At 39.8% G+C, this 24643-nt stretch overlaps 1 protein-coding gene and 1 long non-coding RNA gene across 2 annotated transcripts in view; one reads left to right on the top strand and one right to left on the bottom strand.

Annotated features, from left to right (window-relative positions):
* Positions 1-3827: 3827 nt before the first annotated feature.
* rars1 (arginyl-tRNA synthetase 1) overlaps positions 3828-24643 on the bottom strand; it is a 33069-nt gene continuing 12253 nt past the window's right edge. Inside the window, exons 12-15 of the mRNA XM_042007628.1 lie at positions 23397-23502; positions 12794-12966; positions 7019-7266; positions 3828-4136 (exon numbers count right to left, since the gene is read on the bottom strand). Of these exons, the coding sequence (XP_041863562.1) occupies positions 4027-4136; positions 7019-7266; positions 12794-12966; positions 23397-23502 (637 nt within the window). The 3' untranslated portion in view covers positions 3828-4026. The remainder of the gene's footprint in view (positions 4137-7018; positions 7267-12793; positions 12967-23396; positions 23503-24643) is intronic.
* LOC121653883 lies at positions 9203-17684 on the top strand. The gene is made up of 3 exons (XR_006012878.1): positions 9203-9361; positions 14589-14591; positions 17639-17684. It is a non-coding gene; the product is annotated as an uncharacterized LOC121653883 (long non-coding RNA).

Below are 24643 nucleotides of genomic sequence, written 5' to 3'. Positions count from 1 at the left end.
AGCTTTTACAGTGGGAATGATTTTTCTTTTGACAGTTTCAATGTTATGTGTTTCATCCACATGTGAACCAGCCTTTGATCCACTCATATTGAAACCCAGCAAACAGAAGTATGCATCACAAACTCAGAGAGCAATTGTACACATCCAGTTCAGTATCATCAATCCACTTTCAGCTTTTGGCACAAATCTGCCTCCATACATGAACAATCCAATACTGTGTCCAAGACCAAAATCCAAACTTTAATTCAGGCTTGAGCATCAGCAGTAACTGCATGAAACATCCAAATCCAACTTCCTCTTCTAATGCGCACAAACAATTGATCCACTTTTCCAAAGATTCATTCAGTCTTGAGCAATATGGCAAGAATGACATCAACAACAGCCACAGCAGCTAATTGCATCCAATATGCAGCAGTAACCAGCATCAACTGTGTCCAGGCAAGTATCAACTTCACAGTGTGAGTAAACTGAGTCCAACATACCACAGGTTGCGCTGTGCTCCATCATTTCTTTCTCATTTACTCACGGTCAGCATCCAAAGTGGCTGAGTGGTCCATTGTCTTACATGCACATCTCCGGCAAAGCATCAGAAGCGTTGGATCTTAAACCGTTTTCTGTTGACAATGTATCGTGACTACAAACTTTGTCGCTGAGAGGAGAGCACAGGGGTCTGTTTGACACGCTTAATCCAAAGACAATCCAGAGTCTTTACTGCAATTTAAAGGTGTTTATTGTATATAGTTGGACTTATCAGATGTTACATGTTACCTTATCAGTAAAATCCTTTGCGGTAAACCTTTAGCGGTAAACTTTTAGCGGTCAACAGAAAATATCGGCACCCTGCCTCTACCCTCACTCTCTTTACCAAGCAAACAAAACAACACAGGTAGACACAGGTGATGTTAATTAGACAATCACTCAGCTCCAGTCACACACACACCTCCAAACACACACACCCTAGTGACAGGAAATAGAATAACACATCCTTGCCTCTACATGTACATTGATGGCATCTTTGTCTATTTCACTCAGTTAAAACAGAAATACAATTTACCCAATAACCAGTTTTTTAGATAACTGCAGGACAGAGACTCTGTCCGGTCTAATTTAAACCAATTCCCTTACCTACCAAATAATTACATTAGCGAGCATTCTGGATATAAACCCACTTGGGAAAGGTGTAGTCACCCAAATACATAACACAATTTCCAGATCTGACAACCCTTCCTTATCTATAATCAAAAGCTTGTGGAAGGAGGATTTAAAATTGCCTCTAAGCGATAACACCTAGGATCTGATACTGGACAGAGTCCACTCTTCTTCTATCTGCATACGGCATGAGCTGTTATAATTCAAAATTCTCCATCGTCTATACTAGACTAAAGAGAGATTAGCCAAGACATATTATGATGTGAATCCTATGTGTGCAAGGTGTAAAAATCAAACAGGGACACTTATTCGTACTTTATAGACTTGCCCCAAACTTTCTAAATACTGGGGAGGGATATTTACAACTCATTCAGGGGCATTTAGAACTCATTTAACCCAGTCCCCACTGCATTATTCGAAGTGGCTCCTGAGGAAGTCGATCTTCCAAAATATAAATTAAATGCGATAGCTTTTGCATCGATTGCAAGAAGGTTAATTGTCCTTAGGTGGAAAGACGAGAGACCACCCACCCACAGTCACTGGGTTAATGAGCTAACGCAGTTTCTGCTGTTGGAGAAAATTAGATCCACACTGAGAGGTTCAATAGGCACATTTTATGAGACCTGGCAGCCATTCATGTTGTTTGTCGAAAACTCAAAATTAGATTTTAGAATTTGAGGATGAGAATTTGAGAATTGAGATGCAGTGATACAGTATCTCACAGAAGTGAGTACACCCCTCAGATTTTTGCTAATATTTCATTATATCTTTTCATGGGACACTATAGAAATGAAACTTTGATATACAGGACACCAAACTATAAACACTAAACTTGGATATTCTGTATGTCAAAGTTTAATTTCTATAGTAAAAAGATATAATGAAATGTTAGTGTACTCACTTCTCTGAGATACTGTACACCTGGTTAAAGCCTTTTCCCCTTTATTTATTTATATATTTATTTATTATTATTTCTTATTTATTGATTTTTTTTAAAGTTGTTCATTTTCTCCTTTCTCTGTTGGGGTGGGGAGGTTCATGATACTTAATTTGATGCATTCGACATGTTACTCTGATAATTGTTGCAATTGTATTGTAACAAAAATACAAATAAAGAGTCTAAAAAATGGTAATGTAATTATTGAAAATCTAAATTAAAGTCCTGGGTGTGCTTTATAGTACTGTAGTTAGTGACAACACCATAGCTGGTGTAAAGCTAGGCAGTTTGTTTGGCATGAAGACATTTTTAATTTGATCAAGATGATCGGAGACAAGTTAAAAGCAACAATGTGAAGGTGTCACTGAGGATTTGCAGCAAAGAGAGGAAACATCCACGACCTCCAGGTCTATACACAAAGTTTAAGATGAGAGTTTCACTGGCTTAAAGTAAACAACCAAAGAAAAACATGTCATTCACTATCCACCTCAACATGAAAAATAAAGGAGATGAATTATAAAAACCTTGAAACCATATATGGATGTGGGAAGTGAAGAGCTAGTTGCTTTGTTTGAACTCTCCAGCTCTAAATATCAGTTCCACCTTCTAGTGCCGGGTTGGACCCCTTTTCCCTTCAGAACTGCCATAATTCTTGGCGTCATAGATGGAACGTGTTGGAAACCTTCATCAGTTCATACAGCTGCTGCAGGTTTGTCGGCTGCATCCATGATGAGAATATCCCGTTCAACCACAACCCAAAGCTGCTCTACTGGGCTGAGATCTGGTGACTGTGGAGCACGTTGGAGTCCAGTGAACTCATTGTCATGTTCTAGAAAGCAGGTGGAGATGATCTGAGCTTTGTGACATGGTGGATTATTCTGCTGGAAGTAGCCATAGGAAGATGCTACACTGTGGTTATAAAGGGATGGACATGGTCAACAACAATACTCAGGTAAGCTGTGGTGGTTAAACCAGGCCATGTTGGTACTAAGGGGCCCAAAGTGGGCCAAGAAAATATCCCCCCCACCATTACACCACCAGCAGTAGCCTGAAGTGTTGATCCAAAACAGGATGGATCCATGTTTTCATGATGTTTTCACCAAATTCTGAGCCTAGTATCTAAATGTGGAGCTGAAATAGAGACTCATCAGACCAGCAACATTTCTCCATCTTCTATTGTCCAGTGTTGGTGAGTCTGTGTGAATTGTAGCCTCAGTTTCCTGTTCTTAGCTGACAGGAGGCACCCGGTGTGGTCTTCTGCTGCTGTAGCCCATCTGCTTCAAGGTTGGACATGTTGTGTGTTCAGAGATGATATTCTGCATACATACAGACATACGTATGTATTCATTTAGTTCCCTACAGAGACAAATGTACCAGCTGTCTACATCTGCTTCCATCCCATAATATTCACCAATTTACACCCTGAAGCAACATGCAGCTGTTATCTGAAGGTGTCATCTCAGCGGGGATGTTGATGCGTTTAGAGCAGCTGGAGGTGGGAATGAACATGTGAGCTGGGTGAACTTTCAGTCGGTCGTTTCACCAACAAAACTTCACAGATTGGATGTAATTATCCACAGGTTAGCATCGGAGGTTACTGGGGTGAGATCGGGCACTTTTTACCTTTTAAAAGGAAAATTGTCATATTTTAATTCTGTGTAAAAATAGTTATTTAATCAGGTTTTATTTAGCAAAGTTTAAATATAAAGAGCTTGAAATGAAGGAAGCAGACTGGACGATGTTCAGGTTCCATCGTGGCTCTTTAATAAAAATCATCCATCACATGTGATGCACCAGTTTTCCCTCTTAGGTGAGATTCAATGACTTTAAGAAAAAATAACGTAAAGTGAATTTTGGCTGCTATGAGATACAGAGAGTCTTCTTTAGATGTCCTCTTGATTTGGTACAGAAGAAATGTGAAGAGATGGAGGCAGCGTGGATCACATTCTCCCAACGGGGTTGATGCCCAGGATGTCAAAACCTTTGGCCATGATGGCCGCCGTGGCCTCACAGAGCAGCAACCTCCACATGTTGATCTTTACCACCTCACCTGGAAGCAAGCAGAGGGACAGAAATGTTTTTATATTTCACATCCTGGATGAGAAAACATCCAGGTATTCATGTTCCTGGTAAAAACATAACAGATAATAGCTTGTTCAACTGTTCATCTAAACTGTTTAACATGAAGACTATCCCATAATAAACACATTAATACCAAGCTGAAATTACTGTGGAAAGTTTGTCATCATTTCTGGGTCTAAATAGAGGTCTCTTAGCAACACAGTAGTGATGAAATGTGGTAAATAATGGTTTTATAATGGATCATTGTTGCTTCACCAGAGTCTGAATTAACTACATTTCACAGTGGGGTTGTAAACGTAACTGGATCCTTTTTGTCTTTTTCTAGAAGATAAAAAGTGGTAAAGCTTTGGGAGTAAAAATAAAACCCTGGTAGTACCAGATGGGAAAATAAAGAGAACACTAGTAGAAAAGATTAAATTGGAGGGAAGAAGTTAGATAGGGAGCAACAATGAAAGGTCAGCGTTTAATGACTCCACCGTCAGCCCCGCGGTGCCGACGTGACAGCATAACATAAAAATCAATGACCTGGACATCTGGATCTACATGTAACATCCGTGACCCGTCGCCCCATCAGGCCGAATCATCTGACGGAGTAGAAATCCAAGAGAAATGAAGTCGGCATTAAACAGACGGGACAGACAGCTGCCTTTGTTTGGAAATTCCAAACAAGCTGACGAGTGCACGGAGAGGCTGGATTCAGATTACATGGAGTGAGTTCAGGGAAAGAAAGACAAAAACAAAGATGCAAGGCTGGTTGTTATTTTCAATAAAGAAAAATTACATAAAATAAGAAGTTTTAGTTGCAGCTGCTCAGCTAACTGAGAATTAGCGCAATTAAAGAGCTTTAAGCCTCCAGAAGAGCAGGGGAGGGAATACTGGGAGGCCGAGGAATTCCTGCTCCTTTAGCCTTCATGTAAAACTAAAGCAGAACATTGTGTAAAGAAGAGAAACCTTCAACTTTAATCAGATCGTCAAGAGGAGGACGTCCGATCTGTAGATTAATCACGAAGTCTGTATTTACCATCGAATGTGGAAAATTTCTAAATAATTACTTACTTTGTTTTGATTTTTGTCTGTGATTAAATTTAAAAAATGTTTTGGGGGGGTTTCTACTTGAAAACGAGACAAAAAGAACTGATTATTTCCACAAACAGGTGCATCCGTGCATTAAACTAATGCGTGAATAAACACGGAAATACAGTATTTACTTTCTCTCTTTCATGATTAACCGTGTGATCAAGTAGAATTACACTGATGTCGCCATGGTTACATCCATCTCACCAATCATCAATGAAGGATTAAAAGATCTGGGAAACGGAATGACGGACAGCGGGAAGCAGCTATGCTCCGTTTTAGTTATAAAAAAGCATTTTCCCAGCTGATGCTTGACATGAACAGAACAACTGGAGCCGTTTTGCTCGTGGTAATTAAACTCTGTGCAGGTGATAACACACCTGCTGCTTCTGTTATTTCTAGACCAAAATCTAGGACGGGAGCAGCTTTAAGGCTGGGTTTGTGTTAGGGCGTCTTTACCTGTAAACCTGCTGTTACCCTTGCCAAGATTGGAGTCTTGCAGCTGGAGTCCTTTCTTGCCAAAATACTAGATTTTATTTTATTATATTCACCAAACTTTATTGCTTCCAGTACGGGTGACCTCATGCAACTTGTAATTTATATGTTTATGCTTTTATTTATTTATTTGACCATTCTTTTCCATTTACTCTATTAATTGTTTTTTTCTTGAATTGTTTTAGTGACATTTGGTCTCCACATTGGTGCTATGAGGGTTGGCTGATGGAAAACTGGATTTTCTTGTCTTTCAAATACTTGGGTCAGTCATGACCATCAAACAGGCCGGTGGGTCAGGCGCCGCGTAGTTCCTGTAGCACCTGTACTCTTCATAGGGGATGGAAATGACAAAGAGTTGGTTCAGCACATCGATCAGTGGTCACTGAGGTGAATTCCTAGATGTGTTAGTCTGACTAACATGTAAACATGTTACAGTGTAGCCGTTCAGGTCATGTAAACCTACTAAGTGGCAGTTATGACCCAGTACATCTGCTTGGTTTGGTGATGACTGACCAGTCAATGCTCAGCAAGGTTTCAGTACGCTTGGAACGGCCACACATAATGTAAAGGAAAAGCACCATTACTGAACGTCTGGTTCCAGTATTTCCAGGGGAGTATCAAGCTGGACCTGGAAACCATCAGGATAACTCCAGTCCTCTTTTATAAGCTGGTAAAGATAAATATAACACACTGCTTCACTATTCTTTCTGAATGATGGATTTACAGAACTTACACATGAAAAACAGCCTCAGCCACCTCTGTTAACGGTGCTGTAACACGACAGGAACAAATCACAGCAACTCCAGCTTTAAATCATCAGAAAGGATTTTAGTTCACAGTCTGCCGGCTGCTTCATGCTGAAAACAGAAGATTTTATTTTTGCTCCCAGTCTGATAAAATGACTCAAACGGAAAAAAAAAAAAAAAAAAGCTCATCTGGAGGTCAGTGCTGTGCAGTTTTCTCCTACTTTGTGTGGTTTGTTTTCTCTAATGCTTCCACAGATGTATGCAGATATTGATCCCATCTTCTTAAACTCAATCCCAACAACAAACATGAAGAATTTTTTTTTGCCTTTATCAACATGTCTGAGTTCAGGATTCAGGTCAGAAACTTGTGAATTTATCATAATATTAATGGAGATAAACAGCTAATAATGAAGCTGCTGCAGAGAAACACCCAACCAGATTATGGGATCAGTGAGGAGCTTTTCAGCGAAGAACATGATGGAAAGTGGATGTTGGTTCGTGGCTTTGTGTGAGTTTTAAACGGTTTAAACCAAACCTGTCTGTCTGTCCTTCTCCACGCAGTAGCAGCTGTCGTAGAACTCCGTGAAGGTGGTGGCGAGCTCGTACAGGTAGTCGCACAGCGTGTGAAGCAGCAGGTCGTCCAGGATCTTCTGGAGAATCTCAGGGAACCGGAGGATGCATTTCCCCAGCTTCCACTCCTTGTCATGGTCCAGGATGACCTCCGTGGTCTCTGCAGCTTTCCTCAGCGTGGCTTCGTCGATGTTGGCCAGGCGAGCTATGGACCTGCAGGAAATCACCAGAGATGAATCATTTAGTACTTGTATAGAGACATTCAGTATCAACCAGGATAGGTGCATAAAAAGATCAATCTCTAAGTTGCATCTCAGCAAAGATCAAACAGTTTATAGACAGAAAACAGAATTTTAGCAACAACAAGAATATTCCCAAAGAGCTAGAAACTTGGCATATCTCAGCTTGGAGGCAGAAACTAGACAAGTTGAGGACAAAAGGAGAAGAGTCACGATCTACAGCAGATACATTCCTGCACTGAATTCCTGGATTTGTAGTAATTTACAAAGACATTGGGGTTGTCACTGTACTATGAACAAAACTCCAACTAGGACTCTTTGATAAATCACCTCTGGCTGTCGTTAGATGACAACAGGTGATGATTAAATTTACATCAATCTCAGTGATGAACAACTTTGTCATTTGGTGCATCACAAATCATCTGCAGCTCAACACCACAAAGACTTAAGCCTGGTACACAGATAACGATATTTGGGGTTTTTTTGTCCCAATTTTGCCTCCTCCCGACCTCGGGCGGCAAACGCCCCATCATTGTGAGATTTCGTGGTCCAATCATCATTTTGTCTGTGGTGTGTTATGAATCGATTTGTCCTGATAATCCGCTCCAAAACGGGTCAAAGCCAAAAATTGGGAACATTGAACATGTTTAATATTTCAGAGCTGATTTCTGAGGAACGCCAACGACTCCTGAATTGTGACTGCGTGGATGGTGACGTGGTACAGAATGTAGCCAATCAGAAAGCGAGCTGGCTGGGGAACAAGGAACTAAATAAAGTCTGTGTTCACGCCGTCTCCAGTCTTATTTTTTCACTTCTGGCTTTTTCTGTTAACAATAGTCCCAAGACCACCATTATTCCCTCGTCTTGTATGTCCTTTTCCATGCTGTGTGTTGTGTTTTCCGATTGTTACTATGTCTCTTCTTCTTCGATTTTTGCCGGTTGTTGCTATGGTTCTTCTTCTGCGTTTCGACATTTGCCTGGCTCAAAGGACTACATTGTAGATGAGTTGCGGGACAGCATCGTAATGTGTGTGTTGTTCTGTTATTAGATTATTGGCGCACGCCACACATATGATCAAAACTGTTTGCCTGATTTTTTATCTTCACGTGTGATGTCTCGAACCAATAAAAAAACCTCATCAGATTAAATAAAATTGTGTGTACCAGGCTTAAGGAGCTGGTCATAGACTTTAGAAGTCCAGACAATGTCTGCAACCATTTCTGACTGGAAGAAATTAAAGTGGAGGTAGCGTCCAGCTCCAGGTACCTCTGGCTGTGGTTAGATGACAAACTGGACTGAATGAGTGGTTTGGACCACCTACACAAGACGAATATTTCCACATGAACAAGGATTGAACAGCTGTGTAGCTGTATGACTGAACTCTGGAGCAACTGAAGAGGGTCATGTGGTCTGATGAGTCCAGATTTGGTCTGAATACCTGCAGCAAATGTATTTCCTGCTCCTGAGGAAACACGGACTGCCCGCGAGATTCTGCTGCAGGTCACTGAGTCGGTCCTGTGCTCCTCCATCACTGTGGTTTGGAGCTGCCACCAAGCAGGACTAGACCAGACTACAGCCACTCTGAGGACTGCAAAGCGCATCACTGGAACCTCCCTGCCCTCTATTCAGTACCTGTACTCCTCCAGGATTCAGGAAGGGGGGCAGGATACATCATACAGGACTCCTCTCTGCACACAGTTGGTTTGACCTGTTTCCGTCTGGCAGACGTCTCAGAACCCTGCAGACTATGCAGTAGAGACCATGACTAACAGGCACAACAGCATCTTCCCCTCTGCAGTCACTTTATTCAACAGATAAACTGATAACTGCTGTATACAGTGTATATTTATTTCAGTCTATGTTCTGAGTTTGCTGCAGTGGGTCAGGTCTAGGTTCAGCAACATCATGTATCCAAAGAATGAGGTCAGCTGACTACCTGAATATACTGAATGAGCAGGTTATTCCATCTTCCCTGATGGCATGGCTAAATTCCAAGGTGGCAATGCAGGATTCATGGGTCTCAGATTGTGAAAAAGTGATTCAGGGAACAGGAGACATTTTCACACATGGTTGGCCACCACAAGAGTCCAGACCTGAACTTCATGTGCTGGACAAGGCATTGTGCAGTGGTCAGACTCTCCATCATCAATACAAGATCTTGGTAAAAAATTAATGCAACACTGGACGGAAATAAATCTTGTAAATCAGAAGCTTATTGAAACAATGCCACAGCCAATGCTGCCGTAAACAAAGCGTTTTTAAAGATGTAAAGTTTTTTTCAATGGTGGCTTTTTTTTTGGCCAGGCAGTGTATAAATGTATACAACAAAACTACAAAAATAAATTATTAATATTTACATATTTAATTTAAACATGTATAAAAACAAAAATAAAGTGTATTATAACTCAAATGCATACATAAATATATCATCAATAAAATTAAATATTAAAATAAATTAAATATGTAAATGAGTAAATATGGGAAAATATTGTTAAAACTTTGCTTTTTTATAAATAGGAATTTCAGGTCGTTTCTACAAGGTCAGTTTATTAAATAAAAACAATGTGTTAACGTGTCTGCCCTAACACAAAGGGGAAAATAGTACACTGAGATGTAATTATGCTGTATGTGGTCCCTGAACTGAAATGTGTTAGACGTCCTCGTCTTCAGGGTTAAAGGTTTCAGTTTTCTGTCTTCCTGGTTTCTCTGACTCGTGAACAACTGCAGCAGCAGCTTCCAGTGAGCGATCTATCGACTGAATGCAAGAACACTGAATCCTCTCAAACAAGACTGCTCATCCCCTCTGCTTAAAGAAAAGAAAAAAGAAAAAGAAACGATCAATCTCTGCCAGGCACGCTGCCACCCTAAGTCTAACACCTCCAGGGAAGCTGCAGAGCATCCAGGAGACGCTCACTCGATCCAGGGGATAAGGGGTGAAGAGAGATTGGAACACCCCAAAGACTAATCCTCTGCCACCAGCGGCCATGAAGGCCAGAGAGGCCAATCTGATAGGGGTAATGAAAGTAAAGGGGAAGGAACGAGAGGTTCTCTAACAGGATGGAGAAAGTTCAGAAACTTGATTCAACTTTTTAAACTGGTTGGCAGCTTTCATTTTTCATGGCAAACAGAAAGCTAATACGGAGGGCCGAGGTTGTTTCTAGTTCACTTTTTCATGTTCTTTTCAATCTTCTGGGTCTAAAGCTAAAGGCAAGACAAGTTTATCTGTTTAGCACATTTCATGTACAAGACCATCCAAGGTGCTTTATGTAAAAATTTAAAAGCATTACAGCGGGATGCAGGAGGCATTAAAAAGTGCATTAAAACAAATTTAAAAAAGAAATTAAATAAAAGACAAAAAGCTAAAGAAAAATAAGATTAAATGCAAGAAATAAAGTTCCAGTGTGGAGAATTTAACAGCTGTTGTGATAAAAGGCAGCAAATAGAAACGTTTTTAACCCTGATGTAAAACTGCTGAGTCAGCAGACCTGCAGTTTTCTGGGAGTTTGTTCCGCATGTAAGGAGCATAAAAGCTGAACGCTGTCTCTCCATGTTTAGTTCTGACTCTGGGAACAGAAACTAGACCTGACCCTGATGACCTGAGGGATCTGGTTAGCTCATAACGAAGAAGATCCTAAATGGATTCTGGTCCTAAACCACTCAGGTCTTTGTAAACTAACATCAGGATTTTGAAGTCAATTCTTTGAGAAACAGGAAGCCAGTGTAAAGATCTGAGGACTGGAGTTATATGATCTACTTTCCTGGTCGTAGTGAGGACTCGAGCAGCAGCGTTCTGGACTAACTGCAGCTGTTTGATGGACTTTTTAGGGAGACCTGTGAGGACAGCATTGCAGTAGTTAGTCTACCAAAGATAAATGCAGAAATCATGCTGAGTCATCAGTCCTTTAGTCCTCCAGATGTATGAATGATAGCAGGCTGACTTCACAACTGTATTAATATAACTGCTAAAATTCAGGTCTTCTGAGTCCAGGAAAACTCCCAGATTTCTGGCTTGGTTGTTAGTTTTGAACTTAGCTGTTTGAAGCTGAGAACTGACTTTTAATCTTTCTTCCTTGGATCCAAAAACTATTATTTCAGTTTTGTCTTCATTTAACTAAAGGAAGTTCTGACACATCCAATCTTTAATTTGTTTGATGCAGTTGATCAGAGTTTGAATCGGACTGTAGTCTCCTGGTGAGATGGTTATGTAGATTTGTGTGTCATCAGCATAACTGTGGTAACATATTTTGTTGTTCTTTTATAATTTAAGCGAGTGGCAGCATGTAGATGTTGAACAGCAGTGGCCTCAGGATGGAGCCTTGGGGAACTCCACAGGTTATTTTGGTTCGCCCAAATTTAGATTTTTATAGACCTATAGACACAAAGTAGTCTCTGTCTTTTAAATAGGACTCAACCCAATTAATTGTAGTGCCAGAAAGTCCAACCCAGTTTTTCAGCCGGTCTAGTAAGCTGTTATGGTCAACCGTGTCAAATGCAGCACTAAGATCTAGCAGTAGCAGGACTGAAATGTTTCTGCTATCTGTGCTTAGGTGGATGTTATTAAATACCTTAAATAGATTAGTCTCAGTGCTGTGCTGTGTCCGAAAACCTGACTGGTAAACATCAAAACAGTTATTTAGTGTCAGCCATTGAAATACAGCTTTTTCTATAATATTTCTAAGAAACGGGAGATTTGATACCGGCCTGTAGCTGCTCATTAGTGACAAGTCTAGATTTTTCTTTTTCAGTAGTGGCTTGATGACAGCTGTTTTTAGGGTCTGAGGGAAGACTGTGTTCATGTCTCTGAATGGACACAGGGACATATTTCCTGCCCCTGTGTTCATGTCTCTGAATGGACACAGGGACATATTTCCTGCCCCTGTGTTCATGTCTCTGAATGGACACAGGGACATATTTCCTGCCCCTGGCATGGAAGCACTGACTGATTTTCTGAATTTTATCAGTAAAGAAAGAAGCAATTCATTCCAGGCCCGGTTGGATCGAAGTTCTGGGGTTACTGACACAGGAGGATTAGTTAGTCTGTCAACAGTAGCGAACAAGGCACAGAATGTCAAAAAGCTGAAAGCAGGTGACGAAGCACAAAGAAATAATCCATTACACGCTAGTTTATATACTTTTTGTGGTAAGTTTATTTATACGTTGAGGTTTGTAGTTAGAATTTTTTTAGTAGGATTAACCAAGGTTTGTGTAGCACCATTTACGAATACTGTACACTGTACTGTTTATATTTTAGCTTTTAATATTTGTCTCATTTCCATTTATTTATAGAAATTCTACTATAACTTTTAAAATTTGCTGGTGAACCCCATTTTCCTCAACCCTCATTATGGCAGCTGGGTTATCCCTCAAATCACTAAACACTTCAGCAGCACATTTTTAATATTTTCAACTATGTCATAAAAGTTGCAAAAAAAAAAAAAAAAAAAAAAAAAAAAGCCTAAATGTTCAAAGTAAATCTGAACAGGAAGTCTTTAAAGGGTCACCTGATGCGGGTGAAAGCGTAGAGGAGGTACGCCGCCGTGTTGCCCCGGTCGTCCAGCATCTTATCAAAGGAGAAGACATAGTCGTTGATGCGGTTGTGGGACAGGTCGGCGTATTTGACGCAGCCAAAAGCGACAGCTCTTTGAGCCTTGGTAAGCTCCTCTGGAGTCAAAACCTGTGCGGAGATGATTTACAACTTGGTCACATTTCATTTAATAAATCATACAAACTTCAACATCCTCAATTCCACTCTTACACCACCAAGATTGTTGATAAATTTATGTTTTCATCAGCTTGTAATCACCAAAGGTAGCGCTTCATCTTCTGCTTCTAACAGTTTAACCAGTGTGTTGAATTTAGCTAAAATCATTAATCTAATTTACCAAACTGGAGGCAAAGATTTCACTGACTTGAGTCAAAACTTTCCCCCAAATCTGCGCAACGTCTTTGACACCACAGGGAGCGAAGAGGAGGATTATAATGAGAGTGGTTTGACTGAAAAACAAAAAGTTGCAGTCAAGCAGAACATATCAGATTAAAGAGGTGACATGACACGACGGGACGAGAACGAATGTGGCAAAGCACAACAAAGTGAAGAACACCACAACTGCAGCTGTGGGACAGCTCAGTAAGTCAAAGAAAAGGACAGAAGACGACGTTGCTTCATTCTCATTCCCAACAAATGTCTAAAAAAGGGCAAAACCATGTTTGATAATACTACAATGTGGATGTAAGCAGATCAACTTCTAGTTGTCTTGAAGTAAAAGGTCTGTTTTCTTTCTATAATCTCTGAAAGCTCTCACCAGACCCACGACTAGTGATCGTTTCTATAAATCAGTGTCTGACAATCATCATTCCTACATATCTATCTTATCTGAAGGTGAATCCAGATGTTAGCAACAGACTTACTGATCAGTCATTCTTGGTTGCACATGTATGTAAAGATTTTGGGTATTCAACTAATGCAAATAGGCTTGGATGTAGTCACTGAAAAAGTTAGAGCAAAATCCACACAGGGATGACAATACAGAGAAAGAGTTTTTTATGCATTTTAATGCATGCACAAATGTGTGACAATAAATAATAAATTTAAAAAAGAAAAACAATCATTTAACTGTAAATAACATAATGCTGGGGATCGCGCAAAAGGTGAAACTGGGAAATTGTGGAAGTGCGTCCCCACAGACATCTGTGGTGTGCACAAATCCAACCGGTGCCCTCTGCAATGAAAACTAGCGTGTGGAAGTATTCGGCTACGTGTGCTCAGAAAGTCCAGTTCATTTGAGGAGATGTGAATGCGTGATCGAAGAAGTGAACTCAGGTCCGTCTACGAATGCAAATCTTTGTTGCAGGCAGCAGGCAAACTAAAACGCAACACGCATTGTGAGGAAACACCATCAGAACATGTGTGCTTGTATGATGACAGGCAGTTCTGGCTGGAAGAAATGTCTGCCGGTCAGTCCTGCATTACCCAATAGATGAGCCAATTTTCTTTGTTGTCAGAATAAATATGTCAAACCATGTTACACGTTTCCATCTGGAAAGTAGTCGTAGTCACACAGAAAAAAAAAAGGTGTACCAATAATTGCTTTCTAATCGCATCACGACCATCTTAATCGTAATCAAATCGAATCGTGAGGTGCCTGAAGATTCCCATCCATAGATGACAAATGCTCGTAGATTGAACATCATCTCAGCCTGAAAATAACCAACAAAAGATTTCATCACAAATAGGATGAATTCTTCTTAGATGTGCTCCTGATGGTTGTCTACTTTGCTTTCTTACAGAGGTCGTAGGATGTTTTCTGTCAAGTTTCTTTAAAGATGTAGCCGGTGGTTGTCTGGTTTCTCTTTTACAGTTGAGGCTGCTTTCTGTTGTACATTTGTCTTTTTCTTTACTTCACTCTGTCCTCCCTACAAGTTTCCCCATCAGATCCAGCATTAACATTTAACTTCCTGCCCCAGATAAAGATCTCTCTACTTAGTTTTGCTAAATTGTGGGGAACAAAGTCCCAAAACACTCCTTCAGCAGCTCTTCATAAACATCACAAATATTGTGGTCTTTTGATTACAAATTAAACAATTCCTCCATTATTTTCTAACTAAAGTCCCCTGCAGAGGCCAACTTCACTCTTTGAATTCGGCTTGTCTGGAGCAACATACATTTCCCACACATTTAAGAATTAAGTCCAGGTTGAGATGTGTCCTCACATTAGGATACACTTCACAGCGGCATCTGAAGAATCCATGAAATGATGCAACAAAGTACCATGTAAGAGTAAATCCTTCGAATGCTACCTGCTGCACTCACACTTGCAGCCACTTTGACTTCTCCGTTTGCAGCTGGCTGGATGATTTCAAGTCCAGATGCAGAATTGTAGGCATTTACAGTCTCGCATGCATCCCCTACGAAGGATGTTTAAAAACTTCAGTTTCTTTGGGTGCATGTGTGAAAATTAGCTTTCCACAACACAAGCTGCTGCTCTCCTCCAGGGAAACGATGCACACACAGCTGACTGAACAGCTACTTTCTCTCAACTGAAACGTTCAGCGAGTCTTAAACCTCTATCTTGTATTCTTAGATTGCACTCACCCCTGAGTCCTAACCCCAATACTTCCAAACTGTTTGATGTTCTTTATTTTCAGTGCGAGAAGGTTGGTCTTACTTTTGAGGATATGAAATCTCTGAATGTGTCACAATGGTTTTAAAGTACAATAAATCTTATCCAGCTGGAAGCTGTGACCTACTGACTGAAGGACAAACCTTTAGTGTTTTATAAAATCTGGGCCCGTTTATTGAATTACTCTGGAGTAGAGCTCTGCAGAGATACTCGAGTCCCTGGAAAGGCTTTTACACAAGTACCAAAGACTGTAGTTATGTATGGAGCTAGGATAGGGATATAAGTACAGAATCTACTAGTATGGATTAATTCTGCAAGTCTGAAAATACAAGTAATTTTTAAAAGTACAAAACTTTTGTCACAGTTTACACCTACTCAAAAATCAGATCTCTCTAATCCCCAACAAATCATGAAAGGAGCTCACCAAGGCCAGCACAACCATCACAGCTCCTTAAAGGTAAGTCGGTTTATAGATAAAACATTTAAGAACCCTTAGTGGAATTAGCACGATTGCAGAGACATGTTTTTACATCTCCAGATACAAACCTTTGATTAACCCAGTCACAGGGGTTTTGTTCAGACGTTGAAGTGGTACTTTCCCACACTACGTAAAGTTTGGTTGTGGACACATCTTTGCACTGACTTGTATTTTCTGAACTGTTAAATTAAATTTTTTTATTATCTTCAAAGTTGGGAAAATGTACTTGTATTTTCAGACTTTCAGAATAAATCTGTACCTGTAGATTTGACTTGTACATATACATGTTATTGTAGTTTGAAATATCGTTCAAGTTACAAAAACTTGCGTCCATTTCCTTGCTCCATAGTATGAGAAGCCAAAGCCAAATAAATCATGAGTACTCTATTTGAAAATGAACTTTGTTATCCAAATAAAAGACAATTGAATATTTACTTTATCAATGCAGAACTACAGTGCCTGGACAGAAAAAAAGTGGCCAACTGGATTCAAAGAAGTAAATATAGGTAGGTATGAGCCTCCTGTTGGATACTTGACTAAAATGGTAACGAGATGGCAGTGATGCCGTTTGTCCAAAGTGTTGATGTGTTTCTTAAATCCTGGGTTGTTCACTGTGTTAACTGAGCGCTGGTCTTTGGCAAGAAAAACAAAAAGTTATATTTGTTTATAACATTTGTTATCTCTCTGTGTCTCTGGGAGCTGCTGGATTATTTATTTGTGACTCAAAAAATTGAACATTTTTCTATTCTCTCGTGTCGCGTCACAAGCAAGCCTCTGTGTGCACATCTACATGAACGAGCGCAACGTTTCACATGCACGAATGTTGCCTTTCACTTGGCTGGAGGAGGGCAGCGATTTTCACTTCATCGCGCAAGTTCCATAGAAAGTAAATGGAGAAGCAGCGACGTCGCCTCCATGTGTCCAGCCCATAACTTGAGAGGTGTTTGCAACTCGAGTTGAATAAAACAAAAGTGGCTGGGCTGTGGGAGGAGCCTGCAGCAGAGAGCTGCAAAAGCCGCTTGATTTGCAACTGAAAACAGCACAAGAGTAAACTGAGAAGGAGCAAATAATCGGACCATCTCCTTTTTATGATCATTAATAACCCAGATCGTAATTGTGATTAAAATTCGATCAATTGCCCAGCCCTATTACGCGGAGGCCCGACGCGCACCACTTCCAGACCTGATGTGCACCTCTGCTACACAGATGGTTGCGCTGATGTACTTACTCCCTCATGATTGGTCAATTTGGGATTATGAGTTTCCAGATTTCTGCATTCTCTCGCTGAATTTGGGTAGTAACCACCATTTTTTAAAGACAACACCCAGTGGATCAAGTTGATGAGAGGCTGATCAAAGTATTTCTTTGTTTTCTTCCACCAATGGAAGGTGGTCATGTGGTCTGATGAGTCCAGATTTACCCTTTTCCAGAGTGATGGAGCATCACGGTAAGAAGAAGAGGCAGATGAAGTGATGCAGCCATCATGCCTTGTGCCTACTGCACAAGCCTGTGGGGCCAGTCACTGATCTGAGGTTGCTGCAGTGGGTCAGGTCTAGGTTCAGGTTTAGGTTCAGCAACATTATGTTTCCAAAGAATGAGGTCAGCTGACTACCTGGATATACTGAATGAGCAGGTTACACCATCTTACCTGATGGCACGTCCATATTCCAAAATGACAATGCAGGATTCATGGGGCTCAGATTGATAAAGAGTGGTTCAGGGAACAGGAGACAATTTCACACATGTAGTGGCCACCACAGAGTCCAGACCTGAACCCTATTGAGAAACTTTGGGACGTGCTGGAGAAAACTTTGTGCAGTGGTTGGACTCTCCATCATCAATACAAGATCTGGGTGAAAAATTATTGCAACACTGGGTGGAAATAAATCTTATGACATTGCAAACGGCTTATCGAAACAATGCCAAAATAAATGCTGCCGTAAACAAAGCAAAAGTGGGTCCAACCAAAAATTAGAGAGTGTGACTTTTCCTTTGGTGGCAACATTTGGTCCAGGCAGTGTATTTAAGGTTTTAACACTTGGCTACAACAGGGCAGAATCAAAGATGTGGGGTTGTACTGGCCATAAAAAACCCTAAGAGAACAGTGAAAAAGAAGAACAGAGGGAATGTAGAACAAACATAAAGAGGAAGCAGTGTTAGCAGAGCAGGCTGAGATTCTTGGAGTTTGGGTTGGGGTTTGTTTTAATGAGCCTGGCTTAGCAGATGGTACACATGGGCAATGACCCAGCCAGAGAGCTGAGTGCCAGGCAAGAAGGGCCTGCAGGGAAACTTGTGTTGGCATCAATTTCGCACAATCTTCTCAGCATTAAAATCCTTATAGTTCAACTGGAAGATACTGAGTGTTTACACTAGTGCTTTAGATAATACTTAACTGGGTCGGGTTCTCTTGTTTTTACTCCTCTGTACATTTAATTTTGGATACAAACACCCTGACAACAGAGGACCTAAACACAGAGGGTCAAGTTACCCTAAAGTAAGATTGCTTCTGTGGAAAAGGAATAGAAAACAGAAGAAAACAGGAGCTAACGGCAGCGCAAAAATGTCTCTTTCCTTTAAAAGAAGGCCCATGGCTATATAGAGAAAATGCAGTATAGTTTACAAACACTACATCAGGGGTCTCCAACCTGTGACTCTGGAGCTGCAAGTGTCTCTCTGGACCTTCCACAACGCCTCTAAATACGTGGCTAAAATATTTTTTTAAAATCTATCTTTGTTATTAGGTTGGAAACCAGGGACTTTTTTTTCTTTTACATCATTTTCCACAAATGTCTACATCCCTTAGAAGAAAGTCTGTTTATCCTGTTTTTATAAAGGTTCATCAGTTTTTCTTTATTTTAAAACCTTAAAACATAAATAAAAATGTGGTTCTTCAAAAATAACATATCATATGGTGGCTCTTCAACAAAAATATATATTAAGTTGCCTTTTTGGAAAGGTCTCATATTGCAGCTCTAAAGGAGTTTTATTAAGCTGGCTGAGGGAAAAATGGCTCTTTGGATTGGAAAGGCTGCAGATCCCTGCACTAAACACAAACAGGTTTAGTAGCAGTTTTCTCTATAAACAGCAACAGATGAAATATTTCTTCATATATATTTATAAAATCAAATATTTATGACAAAGAAGGATGAAATGCTCAGGATTTACTAACTAAAAGGTAAAAAATCAGCAGGATGAGTTTAAAGCTGTGAAGCTGCTTCCTTCTAAACACAGAAGGAACAATATGTGATGAAAATGAATACGTGAAGACAGCAAAGGTAATACATGCTTTCTCACTTTTACAAATGTGCAGCATATATCGGGTCTTCTTCTGCCTCTGGTTCAGTGAATCTTGGTCATAGCGAGATGAAACTTCCAGCTGTGGAATCTGTGAGATGTGAGCTTTCAGTAGAGGAGTCGTTTGTTCGTGTTCATGTCGTGGGGTGGACACGGGGAGACATCTTTTGTGTTTACATATTTTTCGGACTTTGTGCAGCTGCTCTTTAAATTGTTTGTTGTCTTAACTGTGTTTGTTGGTGATAGAAATGGTTTTACTGAGCTGGTAGCTGAGATTCTGGACTTTCTGTGGATACCACACATGTTTATAGTTACATCTACAGACCTGACGTTACACCCAGAACGAGATGTTAACCCCTTAACTCCCGGTAGCGGAGGTGAAAATTAAAGTTTAGAGAATTTATAGGCCAGAAATCTGGATAATGAAGCACTGAAGGTGCATGGATGGAAGTTATTGTGCATATTGTGAATATTTCTCTCTCCTCACCATCTAGAAGCTGTGAGATTCTAATCCTGCTTTCTGTCTGTTCACCTGATGCTGATATTCATCACATATTGTTCCTTCTGTGTTTAGAAGGAAACAGCTTCACAGCTTTAAATTCATCCTGCTGACTTTTTACCTTTTAGTTAGTAAATCCTGAAGATTTCATCCTTCCTTCTCATAAATATTCGGTTTTATAAATATATATGAAGAAATATTTTAACTGTTGCTGTTTAAAGAGAAAACTGCTGCTAAATCTGTTTATGTGTTTAGAGCAGGGGTCTGCAGCCTTTCCAATCCAAAGAGCCATTTTTCCCTCAGCCAGCTAAATAAAACTGCTTTAGAGACGCAAATGTTACCAGACTTTTCAAAAAGGAAACTTAATATATATTTTTAAATAAAGAGCCACCATAGGATATTTGTAATTTTTGAAGAACCACATTTTTCATTTCAATTTTTAAGGTTTTAAAATAAAGGAAACACATAAAACCTTTATAAAAAGAGAATAGACAGATATTTTTTTCTAAGGGATGTAGATATTTGTGGAAAAAGTCCCTGGTTTCCAACCTAATGACAAGAAAGACAGATTTAAAAAAATATATTTTAGCCACGTATTTAGAGGCATTGTGGAAGGTCCAGAGTCGCAGGTTAAACACCCCTGATGTGTGTTAGTAAACCAAAATTTACTGCATTTTCTTTATATAGCTGTAGGCCTTCTTTTAAAGGAAAGAGACATTTTGTGCGTAACGATGCAATTAATCGCGATTAATCGCAGCATGTCATGCGATTAATCGCAGCATGTCATGCGATTAATCGCGATTAAAAATTTTAATCGTTGCCCAGCACTAATATATATATATATATATATATATATATATATATATATATATTTTTTTTTGTGGCACATAACTCTTAGAAATGTTTCAACATTAATCTTCCACCATGTTGTATTAACACTTTCAATCTGGAATACAATAGAAAACATAGAAAACATTTTTGGTTTTAACGTAAGCCAATAAACTTTAAGACAGACGTGACTTGTTTATTTAGTTGCCTTAAGCTTTTTATTTAGTAGCATCTATATAAAAACAAGAAGTCAGAAAACACTGTCTCAGCTAAGAGTTGAGTGATTGGTGTAAATGAGGAATTATTTAACTGCGCATGCTGCACACCCACACTGAAAAGCTGGGAAGGATTAGCATGTTTGAGTTGTGTTTAGAGACATTAAGGTAAAGGTCAGCTGCAGATCAAGGGTTGTAATGAGTTTTTTGTTTTTTTTTAATGATTTACATGGCAATGGTGAATATTAAACCTCTCGAACACTTTCAGAGGTGTTTAATTTCTCTCCAGCCTCATGATGCTTTATAGGTATCCATTTACAGGGAGTTTTTGTTTAGATTAAAGGCTGAAACCCTTCAGATTCATCTGGAATATCTTCTGACATAATGGCAGACATTATTTTAGCTTGTATTATTTTAGCTTTATATCAATAGTTTCTATCAAATGTTAAATCTTTAACAAGCAGACATTTAGTGAGTGGGACACCGTCCAGTGTGCAGCTCATTATTTCTGCCTGGAGCCTGGATTTCGATTTACCCTGATGAGACTTATTTTACAGTAATGGCCATCCTAGCCTGCAGCAGCCAATAATTCTTCAAACGAGCCAAACTCTGTATTTTTCTCACCACCTCCAGACACGAACAGGACCGAAACACCCGACACATTACTCTCATGTGCAGAGTTCTGACTCAAACTTCAACATACCTTGTTCTTTTTGTTTCATCCTGACTTCAGACCTCTTCAGATGCATTTACTTAAAAAACAAAACTATTTGAAACTAAAGGGAATATCCCAGATTTATGTGGTTATCTTTGATGATTCTTTCCATAAATCTGAACCACTGAGACACGACCTACACATTAATGGGAAATGGTCTAGTTAAGTTGAACAAGGATTATCTGCCAAAAACAGGAACCAGTCAAACCACCAAACCTTCAGGAGCACGGCAGCATTCATCCCTTATTTATTTAGGCTGATCAAAGATCAAATTTGGAATTTCTGCTCTTTCACAAAGAGAATTAAGAGAGAAAGAGAGAGAGAAACTGCATGACTCTTTTTTTAAAGTACAAACCTTCTCTAGGATGGTTGAATTAATATTTATTATTATTTTGTTTATCAGGGATAATGCGAAGAGATCATATAGAACCACTGGTGTCTTACAAAAGAGCAATTATCTGACCAGTCTAAGTCCGAAAGGAAATGTCATATTTTGGCAAATACTCTGTGGGGTAGTTTGTGAAATGCGTCACATTTTTGGAAAAATGTCAAGTTGCATCTTCTGGGAAATAATTAGTAATAATAATAATTAATTTAATGATATTTCTTTTTTACTTTATAATCCAGATTGGGAGATTAGGCTCTGCATTTTACCCATCTCCCTAGATTTACTAGAGAGCAGTGGACCAGCTGGGGGGTTAAGGGCCTTGCTAAGGGGCCCACAGTGGTTCCCCTATGTTGGCACAAAAGGAAGGGTTGTTGTTGGAAATGTCATGTTGCATCGTTTGGTAAGTGTGTCACATCATTTGGAAAGTGTCATGTTGCATCGAATAGAAATGTCCATTTCGCATCGTTTGGGAAGTGTCATGGCGTATTGTTTTGAAATGGCCATACCGCACCTTTTGAGAAGTGTCATGTCGCGTTGTTGAGAAATGTCCATGTCGCGCCATTTGGAAATGTCCATGTTATTTGGAAATGTCCATGTTATTTGGAAATGTCCATGTTGCATCATTTGGGAAATGTCCATGTTGCATCATTTGGGAAATGTAAATGTCGTTTGGAAATGTCTTTATCGCGTTGTTTGGGAAATGTCCATGTCCATTTGGAAATGTCCATGTTGCATCGTTTTGGAAATGTCCATGTCGCATTGTTTTGGAAAGCATCGTTTTGGAAATGTCCATGTCGCGTCGCTTGGGAAGTGTAATGTCGTATTGTTTTGAAATTGCCATGCCGCATCTTTTGCTAGTGTCATGTCGCGTTGTTGAGAAATGTCCAAGTCATGTTGCATCTTTTGGGAAGTGTCATGTTGTATCGTTTGGAAATGTCCATGTCACATCGTTGAGAAATGTCCATGTCATATCTTTTGGTAAATGTCCATGTCACATCTTTTGGGAAATGTCCATGTCACATCATATAGAAATGTCCATGTTATTTGGAAATGTCCATGTTGCATCGTTTTGGAAATGTCCATGTCCGTTTGGAAATGTCCATGTCGCATCGTTGAGAAATGTCCATGTCATATCTTTTGGGAAATGTCCATGTCACATCTTTTGGGAAATGTCCATGTTACATCGTATCCAAATGTCCATGTTATTTGGAAATGTCCATGTCGCGTCGTTTGGGAACTGTCCATGTCCATTTGGAAATGTCCATGTCCCGTCGTTTTGGAATTGTCCATGTCCGTTTGGAAATGTCCATGTCGCATCATTTTGGAAATGTCCATTTGGAAATGTCCATTTCGCATCGTTTGGGGCATCACTGGAAATTGTCCATGTCACTTCGTTGGAAAATGTGTCGTTTTGGAAAAACACATTTTTTCTATTACACCATCCTGCATTAAGGGCCACTGCTTTCTTGTTTGTTCCTCTATTTTACTCCTAAATGTATAAAAACCTAGAATCCTTAATATCCCTCTGATACAGCCCTGATGTCTGGATTAATGTTGATCTTCTCACCTTGTCTCGTTCCTTTTCCAACAGTTTGTCCATGGACCTCTTCAGCCCCTCCTCCAGCAGCTCCATTAACCTCACTGTGTCTCCGGATCGAGTCTTGAACTTCTTCCTGTGCAAAAACAGCCAAAAACAACATAAATCCCACCAGAAAACACACGATCCAGGAAACAAAACAAATCAGGACAAAAAGTTGCTGAGTTTTGTGCCGGCCTTGAGACTTGAGGTCTCAAAATCCCTGAACAGAACTTTCAAGCACAAACTGAGGTTTTACTTTCTGCCATCAATAATTACTGTGACTGCAAAAGATTAGATTATTTCTGCTCGCTTCCAACCTCAGGGCAACTCATTTTGTACAGTCAAGATAATCAGCTGAGGATGAGATAAAAAAAAGACTTCCCCTTTCTTCCCTGTTTACATGCAGCCATTAGAGCTCACTCTGTCTTAGCTCTTATTGTCTGGATGAACAATCAGAAAAACAAGATGATACATTTAAAAATGGAGTTTGGTGCACAAAGACTTTGTTGGGCAATTTATGCCCCCATCGGGTTACCATGGGGCATTTAGTAGCACTTGGTCATGGCCTCTGTGAAGTGTAACGTCAACCCCCCGCCTGACATGGCTCTTCTTAGCCAATTGATTGGGGAAAAACAACATGACAGATAGGGTTCAAATGATACAGTAATCACAGCAAATTAATAACAGATCAGCAGCAGATAAGGTGTCTCTACAACAAACTAGGATGCAGCTGCACTGACTGATATGCTGGATTCAATGAGACAAAGTCAAAAGGTCTGTTTGTTCATCTTTTTATGCTTCATTGCAATAAAGTTGTTTTTATGAGACAGTAAAGGTAAAGAAGATCAGACAAACAGGTGATGAAGACACAGTCAAGGACGCTCGGACAAGTGTGTGCTGGAGGAGTTTGGTGACTTTGTTGAGGACGATGATTCAGAGCGTTATCGGCTTATTCTAAGCTCCGTTGTCACAGTTATGTGCTTTACTGTCACATTTGCATCAAAAACTTAGAGGATGCTGCAGTTACTTTAGCTGAAATCTCCATCAGTAAGTATTTCTGACGCCATCTGATGTGAGACGTTTGTATTTAACTTTCCTCTCATTGCTGGCCCTGCAGACAGAAAACAGATGCTACTGTTGCAGCTGATAACATACATCTGCCCTCTAAAAATAGAGAAAATTAAAAGAATGGTTTATTCTTGTAGAAAAAAAATATGATTAAATTAATTATCGTT

The sequence above is a fragment of the Melanotaenia boesemani genome, chromosome 15 (genome assembly GCF_017639745.1).
Source record: "Melanotaenia boesemani isolate fMelBoe1 chromosome 15, fMelBoe1.pri, whole genome shotgun sequence".
NCBI classification, from domain to species: domain Eukaryota; kingdom Metazoa; phylum Chordata; class Actinopteri; order Atheriniformes; family Melanotaeniidae; genus Melanotaenia; species Melanotaenia boesemani.
The sequence above is the reverse complement of the archived record's forward strand: the minus strand, read 5'-3'. Positions and strand labels throughout refer to the sequence as shown.